Source organism: Hemiscyllium ocellatum, chromosome 36 (genome assembly GCF_020745735.1).
Source record: "Hemiscyllium ocellatum isolate sHemOce1 chromosome 36, sHemOce1.pat.X.cur, whole genome shotgun sequence".
Classification (NCBI taxonomy): domain Eukaryota; kingdom Metazoa; phylum Chordata; class Chondrichthyes; order Orectolobiformes; family Hemiscylliidae; genus Hemiscyllium; species Hemiscyllium ocellatum.
In genome coordinates this window covers 9,935,052-9,957,650 of record NC_083436.1, presented here as the reverse complement: position 1 = coordinate 9,957,650, position 22,599 = coordinate 9,935,052, and the positions used below count along the sequence as shown (strand labels likewise).

Below are 22,599 nucleotides of genomic sequence, written 5' to 3'. Positions count from 1 at the left end.
CACATCATATTGGAATGTATCTAAAGTTAAATAGTGGTTGGTAATCAAATGCTGCCAAACACATCTTGGAACAAATTCCTTCCATACTTGAATTTAAATACATCAACTAAATACTCTTCCTGAGTTCTTGGCACAAACGAACAAGTTAAAAACTAGATGTTAAAAACATTTATATCAAGCAGAAAAAGTATCTCTATTTCTGAAGTTGATTTTGTTAAAACTATATTAAAGTTTAGACAATATGCATATTCTTCACAGAAGCTTCAGAAACATTATGATCAGCTACAACATTGCAGTTTTGGAAGACAATGAGGAGGGTTGCAGGAAAATAAGCAAAGCTTTCTGAACCGGATTGTTGCTCAAGTGTGGATATCAGGGAACTGCAGAGGCACGCGTGAATGTGATGCTCCATTCAGTTAAATACTTTCCAACACATTGTCAGGGTTTATATATAAATAATTGTCATACTGGCAAGGCAAAAAATGGCAACCAATACATGTGGAAATGACATTACCTCAGCAATTACTGAAAAGCTTCTGTAGGCAAAGAAAGGAAAATTACAACGTTAAAAATAAATTGTAATCCTGTGTTCTATTAATGTAAAATGATGTATTTGATCTAGAGCAGGGACAAAAGGTCAAAGTCTGCAGAAACAAACACCATCTCATATGTGGAGATCTGTCTGAGATTATTCAGGCAATCAACAGTTCAATGGAAAAAAGAAAAACATTTAGCATAAAATAATACAAAAAAAAACCACAAACTGCAAATTGAACAAAGTGTCTTCCTGTTTCCTTTTCTTATTATCTCTGCTAGTCTTTCCAAATACTGTGGTCAGCAATGATGCTTAACCTTTTAAAGACTGAATTTGACTCAGTGTTCTGCAACATAAAATACTTTTGAATGGCAGAATTTCATTATGTAAAATACTATGAGAACATGATCCATTTATCTCACATTTGTCATTTTCTTAGATAGATTGCACTTTAAATGAGCAAGGGTTAAGGCACACAAAGCAAAGGAAGCTATTTGCCATCAAACATGTTCCTATCCTGTTTATTTTTTCAATGTCTGACCAAACCTCCATAAGAACAGTTAATTCTTTAGTCCAGCACAAGGTCAAACTGTTCCAGGCCCAGTCCTATTTTCTCCCTCAGGCTATACATCAATGCTCTTCCGAAACCACTGCCGGATAAGTGGGGGACATGTTCTGAATTAATACAAGAAAACATCTGGTGTAGGCTTGGACAAGGAAAATCAATCTGATTACAGAATTCAAGCATTTTGTTTTCCAACCACATTAATTAAACTAAAGTTCATTCGTGTTCGATTGGCAACCAAGGTAGCTTGCCACCAATAGCAAAAAAAAAATCAATTTTGATAACAGAATGTGTTTCCTGTTTTTACAATTTTGAAAAGTAGACAAGGCACTTCTTTAGCTGATTAACTTTACACTTGCCAGAAAATATGATACTCAATTCTCATCACCATAATTTCTTATCTAAAAGATTAATATTCATACAAGCTGAATGTTATAATGTGCAAATAATTGGTCACAGATTCATAGAGGCATATATTACAGAAACAGGCCTTTCAGCTCAACTCGTCCATGCCTAAACTGAACTAGACCTATTTGCCTGCATTTGGCATATATCCCTCTAAAACTTTCCTATCCATGTACCTGTACAAATGTCTTTTAAATGATAAAAAATGTATCGGCCTCTATCACTTCCTCTGGCAGCTCATTCTATATACACATCACCCTCAAGTCTCTTTTAAATCTTTCCCTCCTCAACTTAAACCCAAGTCATCTATTTTTTGACTCCCCTACCAGAGAGACAGACAGAGACAAAGGGGGAGGGAGAAAGTGAGAGAAACCTCCCAAGATACAGGAGAGAGAGAGAGAGAGAGAGAGAGAGAGAGAGAGAGAGAGCGCAAGACAGCGGGGGACAGCAGGGGGGAGGCAAGGGTGTGAATGAAGTTGTGCTGCCCAGTTTCAGGACAGCAATTCTGACTCAGGTTTTGGACTAGCATTTATATTTTTGGGGGTGATGCAGTTGTTGACTGGAGAACGCTGTTCCATCTCGGCCCTATTTGTGACAGTGTGAAATGACTGTCTTCTGACATACTTGATCTTGCTGTGCTGGTTAAGTGCAACACAATTTCAGCCCATCTGGCTAAGACAGGGCATGCTCTTTGTACTGGGCACTGCTGCCAATGGCGGAGGTTAACCCCAGTGTCAACAGAAACCCCAATCTGGAGAGGAATTAATTGAAGCTATGTCCAAGGGGGTCAACTCTACGTATGATTTTGGTCGCCCTGCTATAGGAAAGATGTTATTAAACTGGTAAGAGTGCAAAAAAGATTTACAAGGATGTTACCAAGACAGGAAGGCTGGAGTTATAAGGAGAGGCTGGGACATTTTTTTTAATCCCCTGGACTGTAGAAGGCTGAGGGATGACTTTATAGAGGTTTATAAAATCATGAGGGGCATAGATAAGTGAATAGTCAAGTTCTTTTCCCCAAGATACAGGAATCTAATAACAATTGGCATGTTTACAAATGGCTTCCTCACCTTCTTAGTCAAATTATTGCTGAACTGAATTCTTGATTTTCCAAGAATTGAGCAGAAGTATACCTTGCAAAAAAAAAATGCACGGGGTTCAAAGTACAGTTGACTTGAAATAACACACCCTTCACTGGACACACTAGCCTAAAAAAAGCTAATATAAGACTTAATACAATTTTTGAACACAATCTTCATGGGCTACTATTCTAGTTATGAAGGATCCAAAATCTCACGTGTTAATTTGTGTCAATTATCATAAATCCAAGTTTCAAAAAAAAGCTATAGATCCCAGATTCTCCTACAGCAAATACTAACACATTATTCCCTATATAAAAAAAAGAGAGAAAGAGTCAGAGTCAGAGATGTACGGCACGGAAACAGACCCTTCGATCCATCTCGTCCATGCCGACCAGATATCCCAACCCAATCTAGTCCCACTTCCAGCACCTGGCCCAAATCCCTCCAAATCCTTCCTATTCATATACCCATCCAGATGCCTTCTAAATGTTGCAATTGTTCCAGCATCCACCACTGCCTCTGGCAGCTCATTCCATACATATACCACCTTCTGCGTGAAAAAGTTGCCTCTTAGGTCTCTTTTATATCTTTCTCCTCTCACCCTAAACCTATGCCCTCTAATTCTGGACTCCTCCACCCCAGGGAAAAGACTTTGTCTATTTATCCTATCCATGCCTCTCATGATTTTATAAATCTCTATAAGGTCACCCCTCAGCCTTCAGCACTCCAGGTAAAACAGTCCTAGCCTAATCAATCATTCCGAGTAAAAAGTGAGGTCTGCAGATGCTGGAGATCAGAGCTGAAAATGTGTTGCTGGTTAAAGCACAGCAGGTCAGGCAGCATCCAAGGAACAGGAAATTCGACGTTTCGGGCCAGAGCCCTTCATCATTCATTCCCCATAGCTCAAATCCTCCAACCCTGGCAATATTCTTGTAAATCATTTTTGAACCCTTTAAAGTTTCACAACATCTTTCCAATAGGAAGATCAGAATTGCACACAACATTCCAACAGTGGCCTAACCAATGTCCTGTACAGCCACAACATGACCTCCCAATTCCTGTACTCAATACTCTGACCAATAAAGGAAAGCATACCAAACACCTTCTTCACTACCCTATCTACCTGCCACTCCACTTTCAAGGAGCTATGAACCAGCACTCCAAGGTCTCTTTGATCAGCAACACTCCAAAAGGACATTACCATTAAGTGTAGAAGTTCTGCTAAGATTTGCGTTCCCAAAATGCAGCATCTCATATTTATCTAAATTAAACTCCATCTGCCACTTCTCAGCCCATGGCCCATCTGATCAAGATCCTGTTGTAATCTGAGGTAACCTTCTTCACTGTCCACCACACCTCCAACATGGATGTCATCTGCAAACTATACCTCTTATACTCACATCCAAATCATTTACATAAATAATGAAAATAGTGGACCCAGCACCGATCCTTGTGGCACTCCACTGGTCATAGGCCTCCAGTCTGAAAAACAACCCTCCACCACCACCATCGGTCTTACACCTTTAAGCCGGTTCTGCATCTAAATGAAGAGTTCTTCCTGTATTCCATGAGATTTGACCTTGCTAACCAGTCTCCCATGGGGAACCTTGTCAAACGCCTTACTGAAGTCCATATAGATCACATCTACCGTTCTGCTCTCATCAATCCTCTTTGTCACTATTTCAAAAAGCTCAATCAAGTTTGTGAGACATTATTTCCCACACACAAAGCCATGTGGACTATCTTTAATCAGCCCTTGCCTTTCCAAATACATGTACATCCTGTCCCTATGGATTCCCTCCAACAACTTGCCCACCACTGACATCACGCTCACTGGTCTATAGTTCCCTGGCTTGTCCTTAACACCTTTCTTAAACTGTGGCACCACGTTAGCCAACCTCCAGTCTTCAGACACCTCACCTGTGACTATCGATGATACAAATATCTCAGTAAGGAACCCAGCAATCATTTACCTAGTTCCCCACAGAGGGCTAGGGTACACCTGATCAGGTCCTGGGGATATATCCACTTTTATGCGTTTCAAGACATTCAGCACTTCCTCCTCTGTAATATGGACATTTTTCAAGATTTCACCATTTACTTCCCCACATTCTATATCTTCCCTGCCCTTTTCCACAGTAAATACTGATACAAAATACTCATTTAGTATCTCCCCCATCTTCTGCTGTTCCATACAAATGCCGCCTTGCTGATCTTGGAGGGGGCCTATTCTCTCCCTAGTTACCCTTTTGCCCTTAAGGAATTTTTAAAAACCTTTTGGATTTTCCTTAACTCTATTTTCCAAAGCCATCTAATGTCTCCTTTTTGCCCTCCTGATTTCCCTCATAAGTATACTCCTCTTGCCTTTTATACTCTTCTAAGGATTCACTTGATCATTCCTGTCTATACCTGACATATGCTTCCTTCTTTTTCTTAACTAAACCCTCAATTTCTTTAGTCATCCAGCATTCCCTATTACTACCAGCCTTTCCTTTCACCCTAACAGGAATATGCTTTCTCTGGACTCTCGTTATCTCATTTCTGAAGGCTTCCCATTTTCCAGCCGCACCTTTACCTGCGAACATCTGCCCCCAATCAGCTTTTGAAAGTTATTGCCTAATACCGTCAAAAATTGGCCTTCCTACCAATTTAGAACTTTTAGGTCTGATCTATCCTTTTCCATCACTATTTTAAAACTAATAGAATTATGGTCGCTAGCCACCATTGACAACTCAGTCACCTGCCCTGCCTTATTTCCAAAGTTTTGCACCTTCTCTAATAGGTGCATCCACATACTGAATCAGAAAATTTTCTTGTATACACGAAACAAATTCCTCTCCAACTAAACCCTCAACACTGCGGCAATCCCAGTCTATGTTTGGAAATTTAAAATCCCCGACCATAATAACCCTATTATTCTTACAGATAACTGAAATCTCCTTAAAAATATGTTTCTCAATTTCCCTCTGAGAATTAGGGGGGCTACAATACAATCTCAATCAGGTGATCATCCCTTTCCTATTTCTCAGTTCCACCCAAATAACTTCCCTGGATGTATTTCTAGGAATATCCTCCCTCAGTACAGCAATAATGCTAGCCCTCATCAAAAATACCACTCCTCTTCCTCTCTTGCCTTCCTTTCTATCCTTCCTGTAGCATTTGTATCCTGGAACATTAAGCTGCCAGTCCTGTCCATCCCTGAGCCACGTTTCTGTAATTGCTATGACACCCCAATCCCATGTTCCTAACCATGCCCTGAGTTCGTCTGCCTTCCCTGTTCAGCCTCTTGTCTTGAAATAAATGCAGTTTAATTTATCAGTCCTACATTGTTCTCTGCTTTGTCCCTGCCTGCCCTGACTGTCTAACTCACCTTTGTTCTCCACTGTACCAGTCTCAGATTGATCTCTTTCCTCACTATCTCCCTGGGTCCCAACCCCCATCTTACTAGTTTAAATCTTCCTGAGTAGCTCTAGCATATCTCCCTGCCAGTATATTAGTCTCCATCCAATTTAGGTGCAATCCGTCCTTCTTGTACAGGTCACTTTCAATGATCCAAAAATGTGAATCCTTCTCCGGTATGCCACCTACTCAGCCATGCATTCATCTGCTCTATCCTCCTGTTCCTGCCCTCACTAGCTCGTAGCACTGGGAGTAATCCAGATATTACTACTCTCAAGGATGCCCTTTTTAAATTCCTGCTTAACTTTCTGTAATCTCCCTTCAGAATCTCAACCTTTTCCCTTCCTATGTCGTTTGTTACAACTTGTAAATGACATCCTGCAAGCCTCTCTCCCCCATGAGAACATTCTGCACCCTCTCCGAGACATCCATTGATCCCGGCACCAGGGAAGTATCACACCACTCTGCTTTTTTGCTGCTGGCCACAGAAACGTCTCTCTGCACCTCACCCTAACACAATCGATCGCTTGGAACCTAACGTATCTCTCATTATATTAGACCCAGTCTCAATACCAGACACTTGGCTGTTCATGCTGCATTCTCCTGAGAATCCATCACCCTCTACATTTTCCAAAATAGCATACTTGTTTGAAATGGGGATAGCCACAGAAGACACCTGCACTTCCTACCTACTTCTCTTACCTTTCCCGGAGTTAACCCATCTACGTGACTGTATCTGAGACTTTTCTCCCTTCCTATAACTGCCATCCATCACACCCCTTTGGTCTTGTAAATTCCTCATTGCCTCTAACCGCCTCTCCAACCGATCCATTCGATATGGTAGGATTCGCAACCAATGACATTTATTGCAGATATAATCCTCAGTAACCCTTAAACTCCCTCCAAACTCCCACATCCAACAAGAAGAGCATATCATTTTACTAAGGGCCATTTTTGCTTCTTTCAATATACAACCCAGAAAGTAGCACAGTCTTATTCCTCTGCAAAACACTGCTCCAGATTAAATTAATACTTATGGCTTACATTTTAAGTTTAATCAAGAGACATAGCTCAGTAAAACATATAATCAAGAAAGAACCCACTCTACTCACCAATGCAGACTTACTTTAAGGCTGCGCTTAAAATCCACTTATGTGCTTCTGTGCTGTGACCTTACCCAGACAGGTTCCTCCAAGATCAGTTGTGAAGTTCACTGTTTTTAAATTTTCCCAGACGCACTCCGATGTCCAGCAATACATGAATTCAACAGCAAAGGCAGTAACTGCTAACTCTGTCAGTTAGCAATGTGAGTTTCTTTCCCTCTCTCTTGCTGTCTTGCACTGACCACACTATATGCTTTCTTTGTCTGTTCCTCTCCCTTTTAAAACTGCTGTTGCTTTGATGTTTTTTTTCTCCAAAGTTCCAAAACAATGCAACAGCATATAAAACAGTAATGGTTGCTTCTGGAATTCGAGGAAATCACCACCAATACCCAAAATACCTCAAAAAAAAAGGTGCAGCTGGTATAGCCAGAACTCAGACTCTCAAGCATATTCCACAGATATGATTGACTTTAATGCAACACCACACAGTCAATCTCAGACTAAAGAGAGCATAGTCTGTGATCTGTTTTTTAACTACTATTTTTCGTGATAGTGGTCAAAAATCAAAAGAGTCAAAACTGGGTCTGTTGCATAATGTGTACACAGAAAGCACAAACTGGGGCATATTACAATAATTATATATGACTGCAGTAGTCAATTATTTCAGAGACAGAATGGCTTCTGCAGTTCAATTGTAACAGGAATACAGATGGGTAGAGGGGCACTATCATGATTTGAATCATGGAAATTTAGAAATTGGTTCATATCCTGAAGATCACTTTCAAAACATTTCCCTGGCAGGCTAAAAGATTATCCATAGCGTAAGATCGGTTAGATTGAACATGATTTGTGAGTAAAGAAGATTTAATGAATGTCATGTCCTGTCCCTCATCTCATGCTGTTTTTTGGTAATGCTATCTATTGGATTATCAAAATGAAGTGAAATCAAAACCTTCCTAAAAGTAAAATACCTTGCATTTGTGTTGTGCCTTTCATAAATTTGAGATGTCCCAAACTTAACAGCAAATTAACTATGTTTGAAGCCATGCAAGGACACAGTGTCTGGCAAACTCAGCAGGCCTGCCAGCATCTGCAGATAGATATCTATGCTTTGAGCCCAACATGACTCTTCTTCAGAATTTGAGATAGATAGAAAAGTAATGGGAAAACTAAATAAAAGAGGGGGTTAAAGATAGGTTAGTAATTGAGGGAGACAACAGGTCTCTCAGAGCAAAAGACAAAGAGAGAGTGGCAACAGTACAAAATACATGTGGTTCTTCTACAACACAATGGTTGCATTCTTCCTCAACACCTTATGATAAAAAAATCGTGGTTTAGACACAGCGCTTAAAGTGTTGGCGCTGTAACCATGTTATAGCCAACACGTTTTAAAAGTTTGCGCTTGAGAAACAATGTCCCCAATTCGTTAATTGCATTATAGTGAATTCACATTAACAACGTGCGCGTTACAGCACAGAGTCATAGAGATGTACAGCACAGAAACAGATCCTTCAGTCCAACTCATCCATGCCAAGCAGATATCCCAACCTAATCTAATCCACTTGCCAGCACCCGACCCATATCCCTCCAAACTCTTCCTATGCATATATCCATCCAGATGCCTCTTAAATGCTGCAATTGTTTCAAACTCCACCACTTCCTCTGGCAGCTCATTCCATACACACACCACTCAATGTGGAAAAATTGCCCCTTAGAACTCTTCTATATCTTTCCCCTCTCACCCTAAACCTATGCTCTCTAGTTCTGGATTCCCCCACCTCACAGATAGGGTCTATATACCCTATCCATGCCCCTCATGATTTTATAAACCTCTAACAAGGTCACCCCTCAGTCTCCAACATTCCAGGCAAAGCAGCTCCAGCCTATTCAGCCTCAACCTGTAGCTCAAATCGTCCAACCCTGGCAACACCCTTAGAAATCTTTTCTGAACCCTTTCAAGTTTCACAACATCCTTCTGATAGGAAGGTGACCAGAATTGTACACAATATTCCAAAGGTGCCTGAACCAACACCTGTACAGCTGCAACAGGACCTCCCAACTCCTATACTCAATACTCTGACCAAAAAAGCAAAACATACCATACACCTTCTTCACTATCCTATCTACCTGCGACTCCACTTCAAGGAGCTATGAACCTGCACTCCAAGGTCTTTTTGTTCAGCAACACTCCAGAGGACCTTACCATTAAGTATAGAAGTCTTGCTAAGATTTGTTTTCCCCATATGAAGCACTACGCATCTATCTAAATTAATTTCCATCTGCCACTGCTCAGCCCATTGGACCATCTGATCAAGATCTGAGGTAACCTTCTTTGCTGTTCACTACACCTCCAATTTTGATGTCATCTGCAAACTTACTAACTATATCTCCTATGTTCACATCCAAATCATTTAGATAAATGACAAAAGGTAGTGGACCCAGCACCAATCTTTGTGGCACACCACTGGTCACAGGCCTCTAGTCTGAAAAACAACCCTCCACCAAAACCCTCTGTCTTCTACACTTGCACCAGTTCTGCATCCAAAATGACTAGTTCTCCCTGAATTCCATGAGATCTAACCAATCTCCAATGGGGAACCCTGTCAAACACCTTACTGAAGTCCAAATAGATCACGTCCACCGTTCTGCCCTCATCAATCCTCTTTGTTACTTCTTCAAAAATCTAAATAAAGTTCGAGAGACATGATCTCCCACGTACAAAGCCATGTTGACTATCCCTAATCAGTCCTTGCCTTTCCAAATGTATGTACATCCTGTCCCTCTGGATTCCCTCCAACAACTTGCCCACCACTGACATCTGGCTCACTAGTCCATAGTTCCCTGGCTTATCCTTATCACCATTCTTAAATGGTGGCATCATGTTAGCCAACCTCAAGTCTTCCAGCACCTCACTTGTGACTATCGATGATATAATTCACTTACCTAGCTTCCCACAGAGTTCTAGGGTACACCTGATCAGGTCCTGGGAATTTATCTAACTTCATGCAATTCAAGACATCCAGCACTTCCTCCTCTGTAATATGGACATTTTTCAAGATGTCACCATCGACTTCCCCACATTCCTTCCCTTCCATGTCCTTTTCCACAGTAAACACTGATGCAAAATACTCGTTTAGTACCACCTCTATCTTCTGCTGCTCCATTCAACGGCTGTCTTGCTAATCTTTGAAGGGCTGTACGCTCTCCCTAGTTACTCGTTTGTCCTTAAAGCATTTGTGAAACCTCCTTGGATTCTCCTTAACCCTATTTATGACCTTTGGGTGTTAAAGCAGCACGAAGGGTCAGCAATGGTTGAAAGCAGAAAGAAGAAATATACATGGAATGGAAGGTTTCAAAATAAATAAAGAAAACCATATCAAACCAAAGGATAGAATTCATAGTCTGAAGCTTTTCAACTCATTGCTAACTCCAAAAAGTTGTAAATATCCCCCAATGGAAAATGCAGTGCTGTTCCTGCAGTTTGCATTGATCTTCAATGGAACACTGCAGCAGGCTTAGAATAGAAATAGGAGCATAAGAGCACGATAATACACTGAAATGGCAACCACCTCCAGCATAATCCCACCAAACAGTCATCGCCTCCATTACCCTGAAAACAACCAATACTGGAGTCCATAGCTTGTCCATAACTCATCCACAGCTATTAGCACATATCATCCTCTGCATAAAAAGTTTCACTTTTAGAGTCATAGAGATGTACAGCATGAAAACAGACCCTTCGGTCCAACACGTCCATGTCGACCAGATATCCCAATCCAATCTCGTCCCACCTGTCAGCACCCGGCCCATATCCCTCCAAACCATTCCTATTCATATACCCATCCAAATGCCTCTTAAATGTTGCAATTATACCAGCCTCCACCACTTCCTCTGGCAGCTCATTGCATTCATGTACCACCCTCTGTGTGAAAATGTTGCCCTGTAGGTCTCTTTTATATCTTTCTCCTCTCACCCTAAACCTATGCCCTCTAGTTCTGGATTCCCTGACCCCAGGGAAAAGACTTTGCCTGTTTACCCTATCCATGCCTCTCATAATTTTATAAACCTTTATAAGGTCACCCCTCAGCCTCCGACGCTCCAGGGAAAACAGCTCCAGCCTGTTCAGCCTCTCCCTACAGCTCAAATCCTCCAACCCTGGCAACATCCTTGCAAATCTTTTCTGAACACTTTCAAGTTTCGCAACATCGTTCCGATAGGAAGGAGACCAGAATTGCACGCAATATTCCAAAGGTGGCCTAACCAAAGTCCTGTACAGATGCAACAGGACCTTCCCCTCTCATCTTAAACCTAGTTTTGGACACCCCACCCCAATGAAAAGATCGTGTCTATTTACCCTATCCATGCCACTCATGATATTATAAACCTCTAGTAGGTCACCTTGCAGCCTCTGACACTTCAAAGAAAATAGCCCCAGCCTTTCAATCCCTCCGTATAGCTCAAACCCTCCAACCTTGGCAATGTTTTTATAAAACTTTCCTGAACTCTTTCAAATTTCACAACATCATTCCTATAGCGGGAAAACCAGACTTGAATGCAATATTGTAAAAGTGGCCTAACCAATATCTTGTATACTTATTAACCATACCTCCTATACTCACATCCACATCATTTATACAAATGAGAAAAAGCAGAGGACTTCACACTGATTCTTGCGGTACACTGCTGGTCACAGGCCTCCAATATGAAAAGCAACTCCCCACTGCCCCCTGGGTCTCCTCCCTTTGAACCACTTTTTAAATTCAAATGGCTAGTTCTCCCTCTGTTATTAAAAAGCATTCAAGTGTTTGATCAGCCCTAAATGTATTGTATGGTAGGAATAGGCCATTGAGCCTGTCCCATGTTCTTATGAAATGTTAACTCTGCTTCACTCTCTACAGATCCTACCAAAGCCTGACATGTTTCTCCAGCACTTTATTTTCATTTCATATATTCAGCATCCACAGTATTTCACTTTTATTTTCGAAGGTAAAATCACTACTGTAATGCAAAAACATAGCATCTAATTAGCAAACAGAAAACACTTGCAAACAGCAATTGATCAAGATCAGGTAACTGTTTTGCTTTTTGATATTGATTGGAGGAACAAATATTGGCTGGGACACCAGGGAGGATTTTCTTCCTCTTCAAAATAGTTCTATTGACAGCACACAGATAGGATGATTTTAACATTTCATCCAGAAGCCAGGACCTCGAACAGCACTGTATTTTCTTAGTATGATGCGGAGGTGCCAGTGTTGCACTTGAGTTGACAAGGGTGGTACCAAGGACTCAGGAATTGTAAATGTTACACGCCTGTTCAGAAAAGTCATATAACACTAAGTTATAGTCCAACAGGTTTATTTGAAATCACAAACTTTTGGAGCGTTGCCCCTCCGTCAAGTGAAGTGAGCACCCAGGCACATACTTTATAATCAGAGAAATCAAAAGATCATAAAAATGGTGCAAGTAGAGCGTCAACAGGCCAAACAATAAATCTCTGCAAGTGTCAGATGGTGTGAGTGAAGTGTCAACAACTGAATAACAAGCGAAGAGATGATTTATAATCCGATTAATTGAGGGAGAGACTTAATTACAAAAATTTAAAAATAAGGTGGTGCTGGAGACAGAGCAAATGACTGGAATAACACACTAAGTATAATTGTCGCATGCCGGTGTTCAACCCTGGTATCATGTGACTTTTGACCGTTTCTTCATACGGAATTGGAAAGTCAGCCTAACGTGATTAAATCTCGGATATGGAACATGAACTACAACCTCTGGATGGTTATGAATAGGAAGGGTTTAGACGGATAAGTGTTAAATGCTGGCAAATGGAATTAGATTAATTCAGGATACCTGGTAGGCATGGACGAGTTGGACCAAAGGGTCTGTTTCTCTGCTGTACATCTCTATGACTCTATAACTACCTACTTCACCACCAGTTTGATACCTTTGAGTCAGAAAGTTCAAAGTCCATTCTAGAGACATGAAGAACAAAAATTTGAACTCAAACTCCTAAAGCAGAATGGCGACAGTGCTACCTTTTTTTAAAAAAGGATTTTTGTCTTACAACTGAGACTATACCCACTAGTACAACATAAAAACACTACTCTATATAACTTGGTTTATAACAAATAAAGTAACTCCAGCTTCCTATGCAGTAGTCTCAAATAGACATTAGATTAGATTAGATTACTTACAGTGTGGAAAAAGGCCCTTCGGCCCAACAAGTCGATACTGACCCACCGAAGCACACCGATCCAGACCCATTCCCCTACATTTACCCCTGCACCCAACACTACGGGCAACTTAGCATAGCCAATTCACCTAACCTGCACATTTTTTTTGGACTGTGAGAGGAAACCGGAGCACCTAGAGGAAACCCACGCAGACATGGGGAGAATGTGCCAACTCCACACAGTCACCTGAGGCGGGTAAACTAAACAACAGTCAAGGAACAATGAGCAATCTTAAAATAGGAATATGTTGAAGGTGAAATGCCATCACGGGGAAAGGTAAGTTGAAGAAAATCAGAGTTCGCTAGAGGACTATAGTGATAGAGACAAAGATAGAAACAGCCAAACAAACTTAGCAGGTCTGGCAGCTCTAAAACAAGAGTGAGAGTACCTGAAACATCAACTCTATTTTCTCTCTTCAGATGTTGCGGCACCTGAATCTTTTCAGTAACGTCAGTTCTTATTTGTTTCAGATGTTCAGCATCTGCTGTTTTGTATTTCATTTTATAACTTGTAACTATACATCACCTTTAACATCATAAAATGTTCCAAAGTGCTTCACAGGAGCATTAGCAAACAAAATCTGACATCAATTCATACAAAGATATACCAGGTCAGGTGATCAACTTTTGTTCTAGTATTAGGTTTTAAGGAGTACATTCATAGAAGATAGACAGACAGAGAGCTGAAAAGATTTGATAACTGAGGTGTGGAGTCTGGGGGTACAGCAGCTAAAGGCATGGCTGTTGATGTTGAAGTAATTAAAATGGTAGGTGTTTAAGTGGACAGAATTAAAGATGTGCAAATCATTTAAAGAGTTATGGAGCTGGAGGACATTACAGTGATGGGGATAGGCGGGCCATGGAGGGATTTGAAAACAATAATGCGAGTTTTAAAATCAAAAAAATTACCTAATGGGGAGCCAGAGTAACTCAGCAACTATGTGCAGTGGATGAACTTGAATTGGCGAGTATTAAAAACAAGCAATGGGTTTTTGAATGACTTCATGTTTATAGAGTGTAGACGTTTATGGAATACTTAAGTCCACTTTAGTAAAGATACTTATGAGGATTCCAGCATTAGATAAGTTTGATGTGGAGTCAAGCAATGTCACAAAGATCAAATTGAACAGTCTTATTGATGGTACTGATGTGATCAGATGCTCACAGTCTGAACTGCTTTGGAGCGGAATGGAATCAATGGCTAGAAAAAAGAACTTCCTCATGGGGACCAGAGGCAACAGCCTTAATCTCCTCGAAAAGTACTTGAGAGAAAATCCTGCTAATCCAATACTAGATGTCTGACCAGCTATTTGACATTACAGAGACAGTGAAGGAGTTGAGAGGTGTAGGACCAGGTATCATCAACATACATATGGAAAATGACAAAGCATTTTAGATTATGTCACTTGAGTCGCACCTTGTAAGTAATAAATAGAAGATGGCCAATAATTAAATATTAGAGGACATCAGCATGCAAGAAGGGAACAAAGTCTTCACTGACCCTTCTCTGATCAGAAGATTTCTAAAAATACATCCAGGCAAGTGCATCCCACCCATTGGAGAATTATGAAGGCACCTATGAGAATAGTGTACAAGTTATGTGAATACTAGATTTAAAAATAAAGGCAAGTGTTTTGTTTCAAAAATAAAAGTCAGAGGCCTTCCAGTATAGTGATAAAATTCAGCACTGTCAGAGTACAGGTGACTGTAAACCCCTGTGGTGTTAATGGAAAGATGTTTATACTGTTGTGCTTATGACAGATACAATAAACATTTAAGCTTTGTTTCCAATTCAGAAGGATCTACATTTGCGCCAGTTTTATTTTAAGTTCCATTCCATAACTCAACAGTGTTGAGCTTAAAAGTAAATTTACTTTCTCTCCTACGAGTAGTTCAGTGAACAAGTCATCTCAGCAAAAGGGTTTAGTTGGTGAAACATCCAAGCCAGGAAAGCTTGGTTAGCTGTTAGCACTGAGCAAAGTTTGATGCTCAGGTTTGCAGACATGTTCATTTTGATTAATGTGGAAAGGACTCAAAGAACTGCCTTTATAATTTCTTTGCAGTACACTTTCAGTCGTCAGGTTAGTCGACCAATAAAGAATTGAGGTAGAGATGTAACATCCCAGGGCCCAAATCGCTGTTATGAATAGCATTGGGAAATAGGATAAAACTTCATTTTGCTGTGCGTTTTAGAACAGTCCAACTTTTCAATATTTAAATAACTTAGTTTGATTTATTTTTGTGTGATGAACTTCTGTTGTTCAAGAAGATCTGCAACCTTGTGAATGTATTTCATGCAATAAACCATCACATAAACTAGCTAAACAAAAGAAAACATAACTGTCTATCAAGCCAGACTTCATTCTAGGATTTCACTCACGCAAAAGTACTGTCAACTGGGATCATGGCAGCTTGGAGACTAATAAAGTGTGGTCAGTCACATCAAAGCCTTCAGACATACTCATAAGGACAAAGAGGGATAGTTTATCTTTGTTGTAGTCACATAGGATAGGATTTGTGGCTGTGGTAAATGTGGGTAATGTGGGATTAATATTTTAATGTGATTTTTGTTAACACCCTTGTTCTACTATTTCTGTTGCACACAAGTCTCTAATAATGCACACACTTCCCTGATTCACTGACTGCCAACAGTTTCATTTTACATGAAACCTTTTGCCACGCTGTCCAGTTACAATTCTGGGATTCAAAAAAGTATTTTGACTGTCTTCAAAAATCACACATCAATGCCCTGAACTTATGATGTGAAGAGATAATCTATTCGTCAGTCGCTCAGGTAACCCCATTTTCTACAGCTCGTTGTTAAGATACAAATTTAGTTCTCAAATGAGCTAAAATGAGCATGTCCATGATTATTCCAGTAGATGGCAGTCTACTACACAATATCACAGTTATACAAAAAGTTAGATTCCATTCTCCAGCATTAACACCACTGATTATCTCATGATTTTGAAAATTATGCTCACTGTAATCAAATGCTGGCATTAAATACTCATAGTTAAGGTGCATCCTCAGAATAAGGCTCATTTGCCTCTACTCCAACAATGCACTCTGTCTTAGCCACAGAAGTACCTCTTGCATAAAATACATGCACTTTTCTATACCAGCCATCATTTGACTTCAAAGTGATCGCCAATGATCATGGCAATTTGTGTTAAACTAACAGCAATTTGAGCGATTTGAACAGAAATGAGAATATCCAAATGCATTTTGCACAACACAGCAAACAAAGGAGACTATTATTCCATTAGTCTGGGTTGGATTCTATTCTGGATTCAAGGTGAAAGGCCAGTGGTTAACCTAATGCACCACCTTGCCTCCATAAATTGTCCTTTCCTAATGGGCTCCTTTTGGAACTCTTTATCACTCAAGTCTGGGGCAAATTCCTAGTCACCACCAGGAAATCATTTTGGGATGGAATAAAAATGAAATATAAAGAGCTGTACATTAAAGATCAAACGGTTTTATTCTGAGCTTCAAACTGAGCGTGGAAAGAAGGTGAACTCCTTCAGCTCTCAGCATGCCTGCTCAGTGAGACATTCTCCACTATGGCTGTGAAGAATAAATAATTAACTTTATCATAGCAGATCTTGTTGTGCTCAGAACAATGCATCAGATAAAGCACAAATTATGCTTCACATGACTTATCATCTCCACTGAACCAGTCTGTAAATCAAAGTACACAGAAATGAATAAAGTGAAAAAAACACTGTATGAGTTTAAGTAAAGAAGTCTTTGCTGACAATATGGGGAGCACCGATGCCATAACTGCATTCATCTCCAAAACACTGCATGCATAGTAATGGTTTACACTAACCATGGACAAAAATCAATGTCATCTGCTTTCGGCTGTAGAACAGATAAAATCTTATATCAATGCAGATAGGTTTGACTTTCAGCAACAGTATTGGTGTCAGAAGCCACAAACAGCTCATTTGACTCTATTAAACATCAGAATGGCACCACTCAATTACCTTTCTGCACAGCAATGCTGAATAAAAAGAGAGCATAACACATTTTTACAGCAAAGGGTACTAATAAGCACCTTGCTATTCCACTTGTGATGCCCAATGCCCAATTACAACATTCAGGAGCAATAAAGTTGCAATAAAGTTGCAAACAAGTAAAAGTGTTCAGGCACCACTTGCCAAAATACGTTGTCAGCATTTTGTACAATGCTAATCCAGTCAAAATGCCTGCTTGTAGCTCGCAATAGTTGTATATTGACTTCTATGGAGAGGTAGTCTTGGAAGCAATCATGTTAGCAATTCCATTTCATATATGCTGTTTTATATTTCACAGTTGGTTCAGTACTACTATTGCATCTCAATAAATACACCTGCACTAAATTACTCTAAAAGAATGGCTGCATTAAAAATATAACTGAGCTGATCTGGATCATCCACTGGGGAAAAATTATGAAACTGAACTCACTATACAGAGTCACTGAAAGCGAGAAACTGTTTCTGCTCGTTGGTGAGGCTGGGATTGGGGAATATACTCAAAAAATTAAAGTCAAACATTCAGAGCTGTTCGCTTTACATCTGTGGTTAACAAAAACATTGGTCAGAGATATTAACGAGATACTGGCAGAGACAAAATCTATAGGGTTAGGTCAGAAAATCAGTCATAATCTCAGTGAATGGCAGAACAATCTTAAAGGATTAAATAGTCCAGAGCAGTGATAGTAATAATTGGTACTTAAATCCAAGAGCTCAGCAGGGATTTTGTTTTAAGTAAACCAGATTTTCTGCTCCTCGCCTTTACCAGTGACATTTGCTGACAGCACCTTCATTATAGGTTTTAATTAGACGTGCATCAAACTAATTCACTAATATGCAAATGACAAAACAGCCATCCAACACTGACCATTTATGCTCAAATGTGGAAAATAGCTATTGGGCAGACTTCTAGCCAGATATTCCAGGCAAGGAGGGGGAGAAAATTCATGCCATGAGATGCATTACACCAGGTGGTTTTGTTGTTTGGTTTGTAGGTGTACCGAGTATGGTTATGGACAGTTTTATTAACCTAATATTAAAATAGAGATTGTTTTTAAAAGAATTCCTCCAATATATTTTAAAATTTCTATCAATTAGTAACTGCAGAATATAATCATAATCCAAATATTGTAACGTAACAATGGTAAGATTTTAGAACAATGAGAGAAGAGTCTAATAATCTAATTCACTATCAGTTACATTCTTATATCTTCAATGGGACGATTTCTATGTGTTGTTTACACAGATTTTACCAGCTGAAGAAACCACTGAACCACCTAACCTGCATCAACCACAAGGATACCACAGGAAACAAGTATTTTCAAGAGAAAAAATTCAAGTTCCGTTCTCTACACTGCAACTTTGGGGAGATGTAGAGAGTCAGTTCACCAAGCTATACGACTAATGACCCTAATCACACCATAATAGGTAGATGCTCAGCAGAAGTCATGCTTTGTACACAGTGAAACAAACAAAAATTTTACAGATGATCATGGACCACTGTCACACAAGCAAGGCAGCGCTTATGCTCAAAATGTCAACTCTCCTGCTCCTCGGATGCTGCCTGACCTGTTGTGCTTTTCCAGCAACACATTTTTTGACTCAAGACAGCAGTTAAGAACACATGACCCACTCTTTCCTTTAAGAAAAAAGGAATTACTATCCTAAGAAATAATCTATTTCCACAGAAATCATTGATTTTTATTTAAAAATAAGGCAAATTTTTAAAAAACTTTTCCACTGCAGTACATGTCATTTAAAATGCTGCAGTTTCAGTAACTGTTCTCTGTCCTCAGCTGATATGGAAGTTGAGGAAAATGTACTTGAAAATTGTGTCTTAAAAATACCTTTGCCATTCACCCAGACATCAACTTCAATGCCTTTTCCTTTAGTTTAACCTCAACAAAAACACCTCTGGGCAACTCGTTCTTTCAGCACTATGATTTTAAGTAGGATAAAACTGGGCTAATAAGCTCTCTCTGCCATTATTACTTGCACTTTCTTCTGTTACTTTCAATTCTAATACCAACTGTAGATAAATATAGGTGTATTACACATCTTTTCTCCATAATAATCGGTAAATGGCATTTCAAGGTACATTTCTTACACTTGAGTGTGTGGTATTCTACACTTGATGCTGACTGCTAGACATTATAAAAGTGACAAGAATGAACTGACTGTCCCTGTGATTCACACCACCAACACCTCATTGTCCCCAAACTCTGTGGACAGATTTACATGAGATCACAACTTGTATTTGCATGTGAAAATCAATGTTCTACCATGTTGTGTTGAAAATACTGGATGTCGCAAAAGCGCTCTCACTGCCTAAAACTTGTAACATAACATACAAGAAATAACATTAAATAACATTTCAATGCAAAGGATTTATTTCTATATAAGAAAGAAAGTGTGGCTTGCTTTGTTTCACTTCAGCAGATCATGTTCTCAAACAGCACCGATTAATATGTGGGTCACTTATAGTTTTGTTGTTCCGCCCCATTTTCACCACAAGATGGTGCAAAAACAAAAACCAAACCATAAAAACAAGTCCACCTTGATTACCTGCTTCCTTACAAACTGCTGCCAGATCTGCTCCAACATACCCGTGAGCCCCATCGGCAAGCTGTGTCAGTTCAACCTCAGTCAACAAAGTGGGAACATTCTTCAGAAACTTTCTTAAGATATCTGCACGATCTTCAGCATTAGGAATACCGATCTCTATTTCCTTGTCAAATCGTCCAGGTCTCCGAAGTGCTGGATCCAAGGCGTGAGGACGATTTGTTGCACCAAGGACAATAAGCTGTCCTTCACTTCCCTCCTAACAAAAAAGAAATTACAATTCATCAGTACATATTTCACTATAGTTATTTGGCTTAAGGCTCCAGCCCAGCACTCCAGATTTTAAAAAAGCAAAATCCTCAAAATTCAAACTTTGGAAGATAACTGCTAGCATTTCATTGCTGCAGAACTTCACAGAGTGTCATTTGTTTATCTCTACCCAATAAACGCCATGACAACACAAGACCACATAAATATATATATCTACAGTAGAAGTTAATCGTATTTATTCCAGGAACTACATGTCATGTTTGATTACAATGGTAATTAACTATTTTAACTGCGATCAAAATAAATTATTCCAAACAATGTTTATACTTTGATTCCACAATGAAGAAACTAGAAATGGTTAATCTATTTATGGGTACAAAAGAAAATCAGAACTCACTTTGTATCATAATCAGAACAAATATATTTCAATAAAGAACTTGCATTAAAGACACTGCAAGAAAAGAGGTGGCAGTGGATCATACCTTCACAGAATTATCATTTATGTGTGTGAACAGAGTGCATATCACTTGCTCTCAATAATATGTTGACTATACACATCTTTATTTGTCCTAACCTTGAACAGACAGCATCCTTGAACACGGGTGAGCTCCCGAAGGACTACAGAATTGCTAATGTTGCCCCCTCGTTTAAGAAGGGTAGCAGGGATACTCCAGGTAACTATAGACCGGTTAGCCTGATGCCAGTGGTAGGGAAGCTGCTGGAGAAGATATTGAGGAATATGATCTATTCCCATTTGGAAAAAAATGGGACTATCAGTAATGGACAGCATGGTTTTGTGTGGGGAAGGTCATGTCTTACAAACCTAATAGAATTTTTTGAGGAGGTGACAAAAGTTGATTGATGGGGGAAGGGCTGTAGATTTCATATACATGGACTTTAGTAAGGCGTTTGATAAGGTTCCCCATGGTAGGCTGATGGAGAAGGTGAGTTTGCATGAGTCCAGGGTGCTCTAGTTAATGGACAGAGGAATGGCTGGGCAACAGAAGACAGAGTAGTAGAGGAAGGGATTTTCTCAAAATGGAGACCTGTAACCAGTGGTGTTCCACAGGGATCCTTGCTAACAAAAATAAATGATTTGGAGGAATGTATCAGTTGCCTGATTAGCAAGTTTGCAGATGACACCAAGATTTGTGGAGTAGCAGACAGTGGAGGGGACTGTCAGAGAACACAGCAGAATATAGATAGATTGGAGAGATGGGCAGAGAAATGGCAGATGGAGTTCAATCTGGGCAAATGCGAGGTGATGCATTTTGGAAGTTCCAATTCAAGAGCGAACTAAACAGTAAATGGAAAAGTCCTGCAGGAAATTGACGTACAGAGAGATCTGGCTGCTCAGGTTCATTACTCCCTAAAGGTGGCAACGCAGGTCATTAAAGCGTCAAGGCGGCGTACGGGATGCTTTCCTCCATCAGACAGGATATTGAGTACAAGAGTTGGCAGGTCACCTTACAGTTGTAGGACTTTGGTTCGGCCGCATTTGGAATACTGTGTACACTTCTGGTCACCACATTAATAAAAGGATGTGGATGCGTTGGATAGGGTGCAGAGGAGGTTCACCAGGATGTTGTCTGGTGTGGAGGGTACTAGCTATGAAGAGAGATTGAATAGATTAGCATTATTTCTATAGAAAGACAGAGGTTGAGGGGAGACCTGATTGAGGAGTACAAAATCATGAAACGTATAAGCAGGTTGATACCAAGAAGCTTTTTCCCCAGAGTACGGAACTCAATTTCTAGGGGGTCACAAATTCAAAGAGAGAGAGAAAAAAATTTAAGGGAGATAATGCGTGTAAAGTTCTTTAAGCAGAAGGTTATGGGGGCCTGAAACGCGTTGGCAGCGGAGGTGGTAGAGGTGGGAACGATAGCGTCATTTAAGATATAGATAGACAGATACACGAATGGGCAGGGAGCAAAGGGATACAGATCTTTAGAAAATAGGTGACAGGTTTAGATAGATGATCAGGATCGGCCCAGGCTTGGAGGGCCAAAGGGCCCGAGTTCCTATGCTGCAATTTTCTTTGTTCTTTGAAACCACTCATATTCTGTATGTTTTGCAAATAACCATTTTTTCAGTGTTTGCCTTTACCTTGTAAAGCAAATATTACTCAAAATGTTCAGATAGAGTTAATGTCGAGTTGGGCTGAGGTCCACTCAATCTGGTGATGTTACACATTCTTTGGATGAATGGTTAGTCTTGCATGAGATCCTGATGGAGTAATTCTGCCTCCCCATTGTTGTAACTTTGCCAAAATAGTTAATGTTGTTTGTACATAAAGCTATAATGCGACAAACTACACTTAGTTATATAAACAATTGCCCTTCTTTCTTAAGTTCAATTGTGGTCTATCTTCTACCACTGATAACTCAACTGTGTTGTATCTAAAGGACTAATAATGCAGAA

The 22,599-nt window shown here is 39.9% G+C and overlaps 1 protein-coding gene across 5 annotated transcripts in view; it reads right to left on the bottom strand.

Annotated features, from left to right (window-relative positions):
- The window catches only part of afg2a (AFG2 AAA ATPase homolog A), a 557,175-nt gene that overhangs the window by 488,488 nt on the left and 46,088 nt on the right, over positions 1–22,599 (bottom strand). For all 5 annotated transcript variants that reach the window (XM_060851668.1, XM_060851665.1, XM_060851664.1 and 2 more), the window contains one exon: positions 19,912–20,167. In XM_060851668.1, the coding sequence (XP_060707651.1) occupies positions 19,912–20,167 (256 nt within the window). The remainder of the gene's footprint in view (positions 1–19,911; positions 20,168–22,599) is intronic.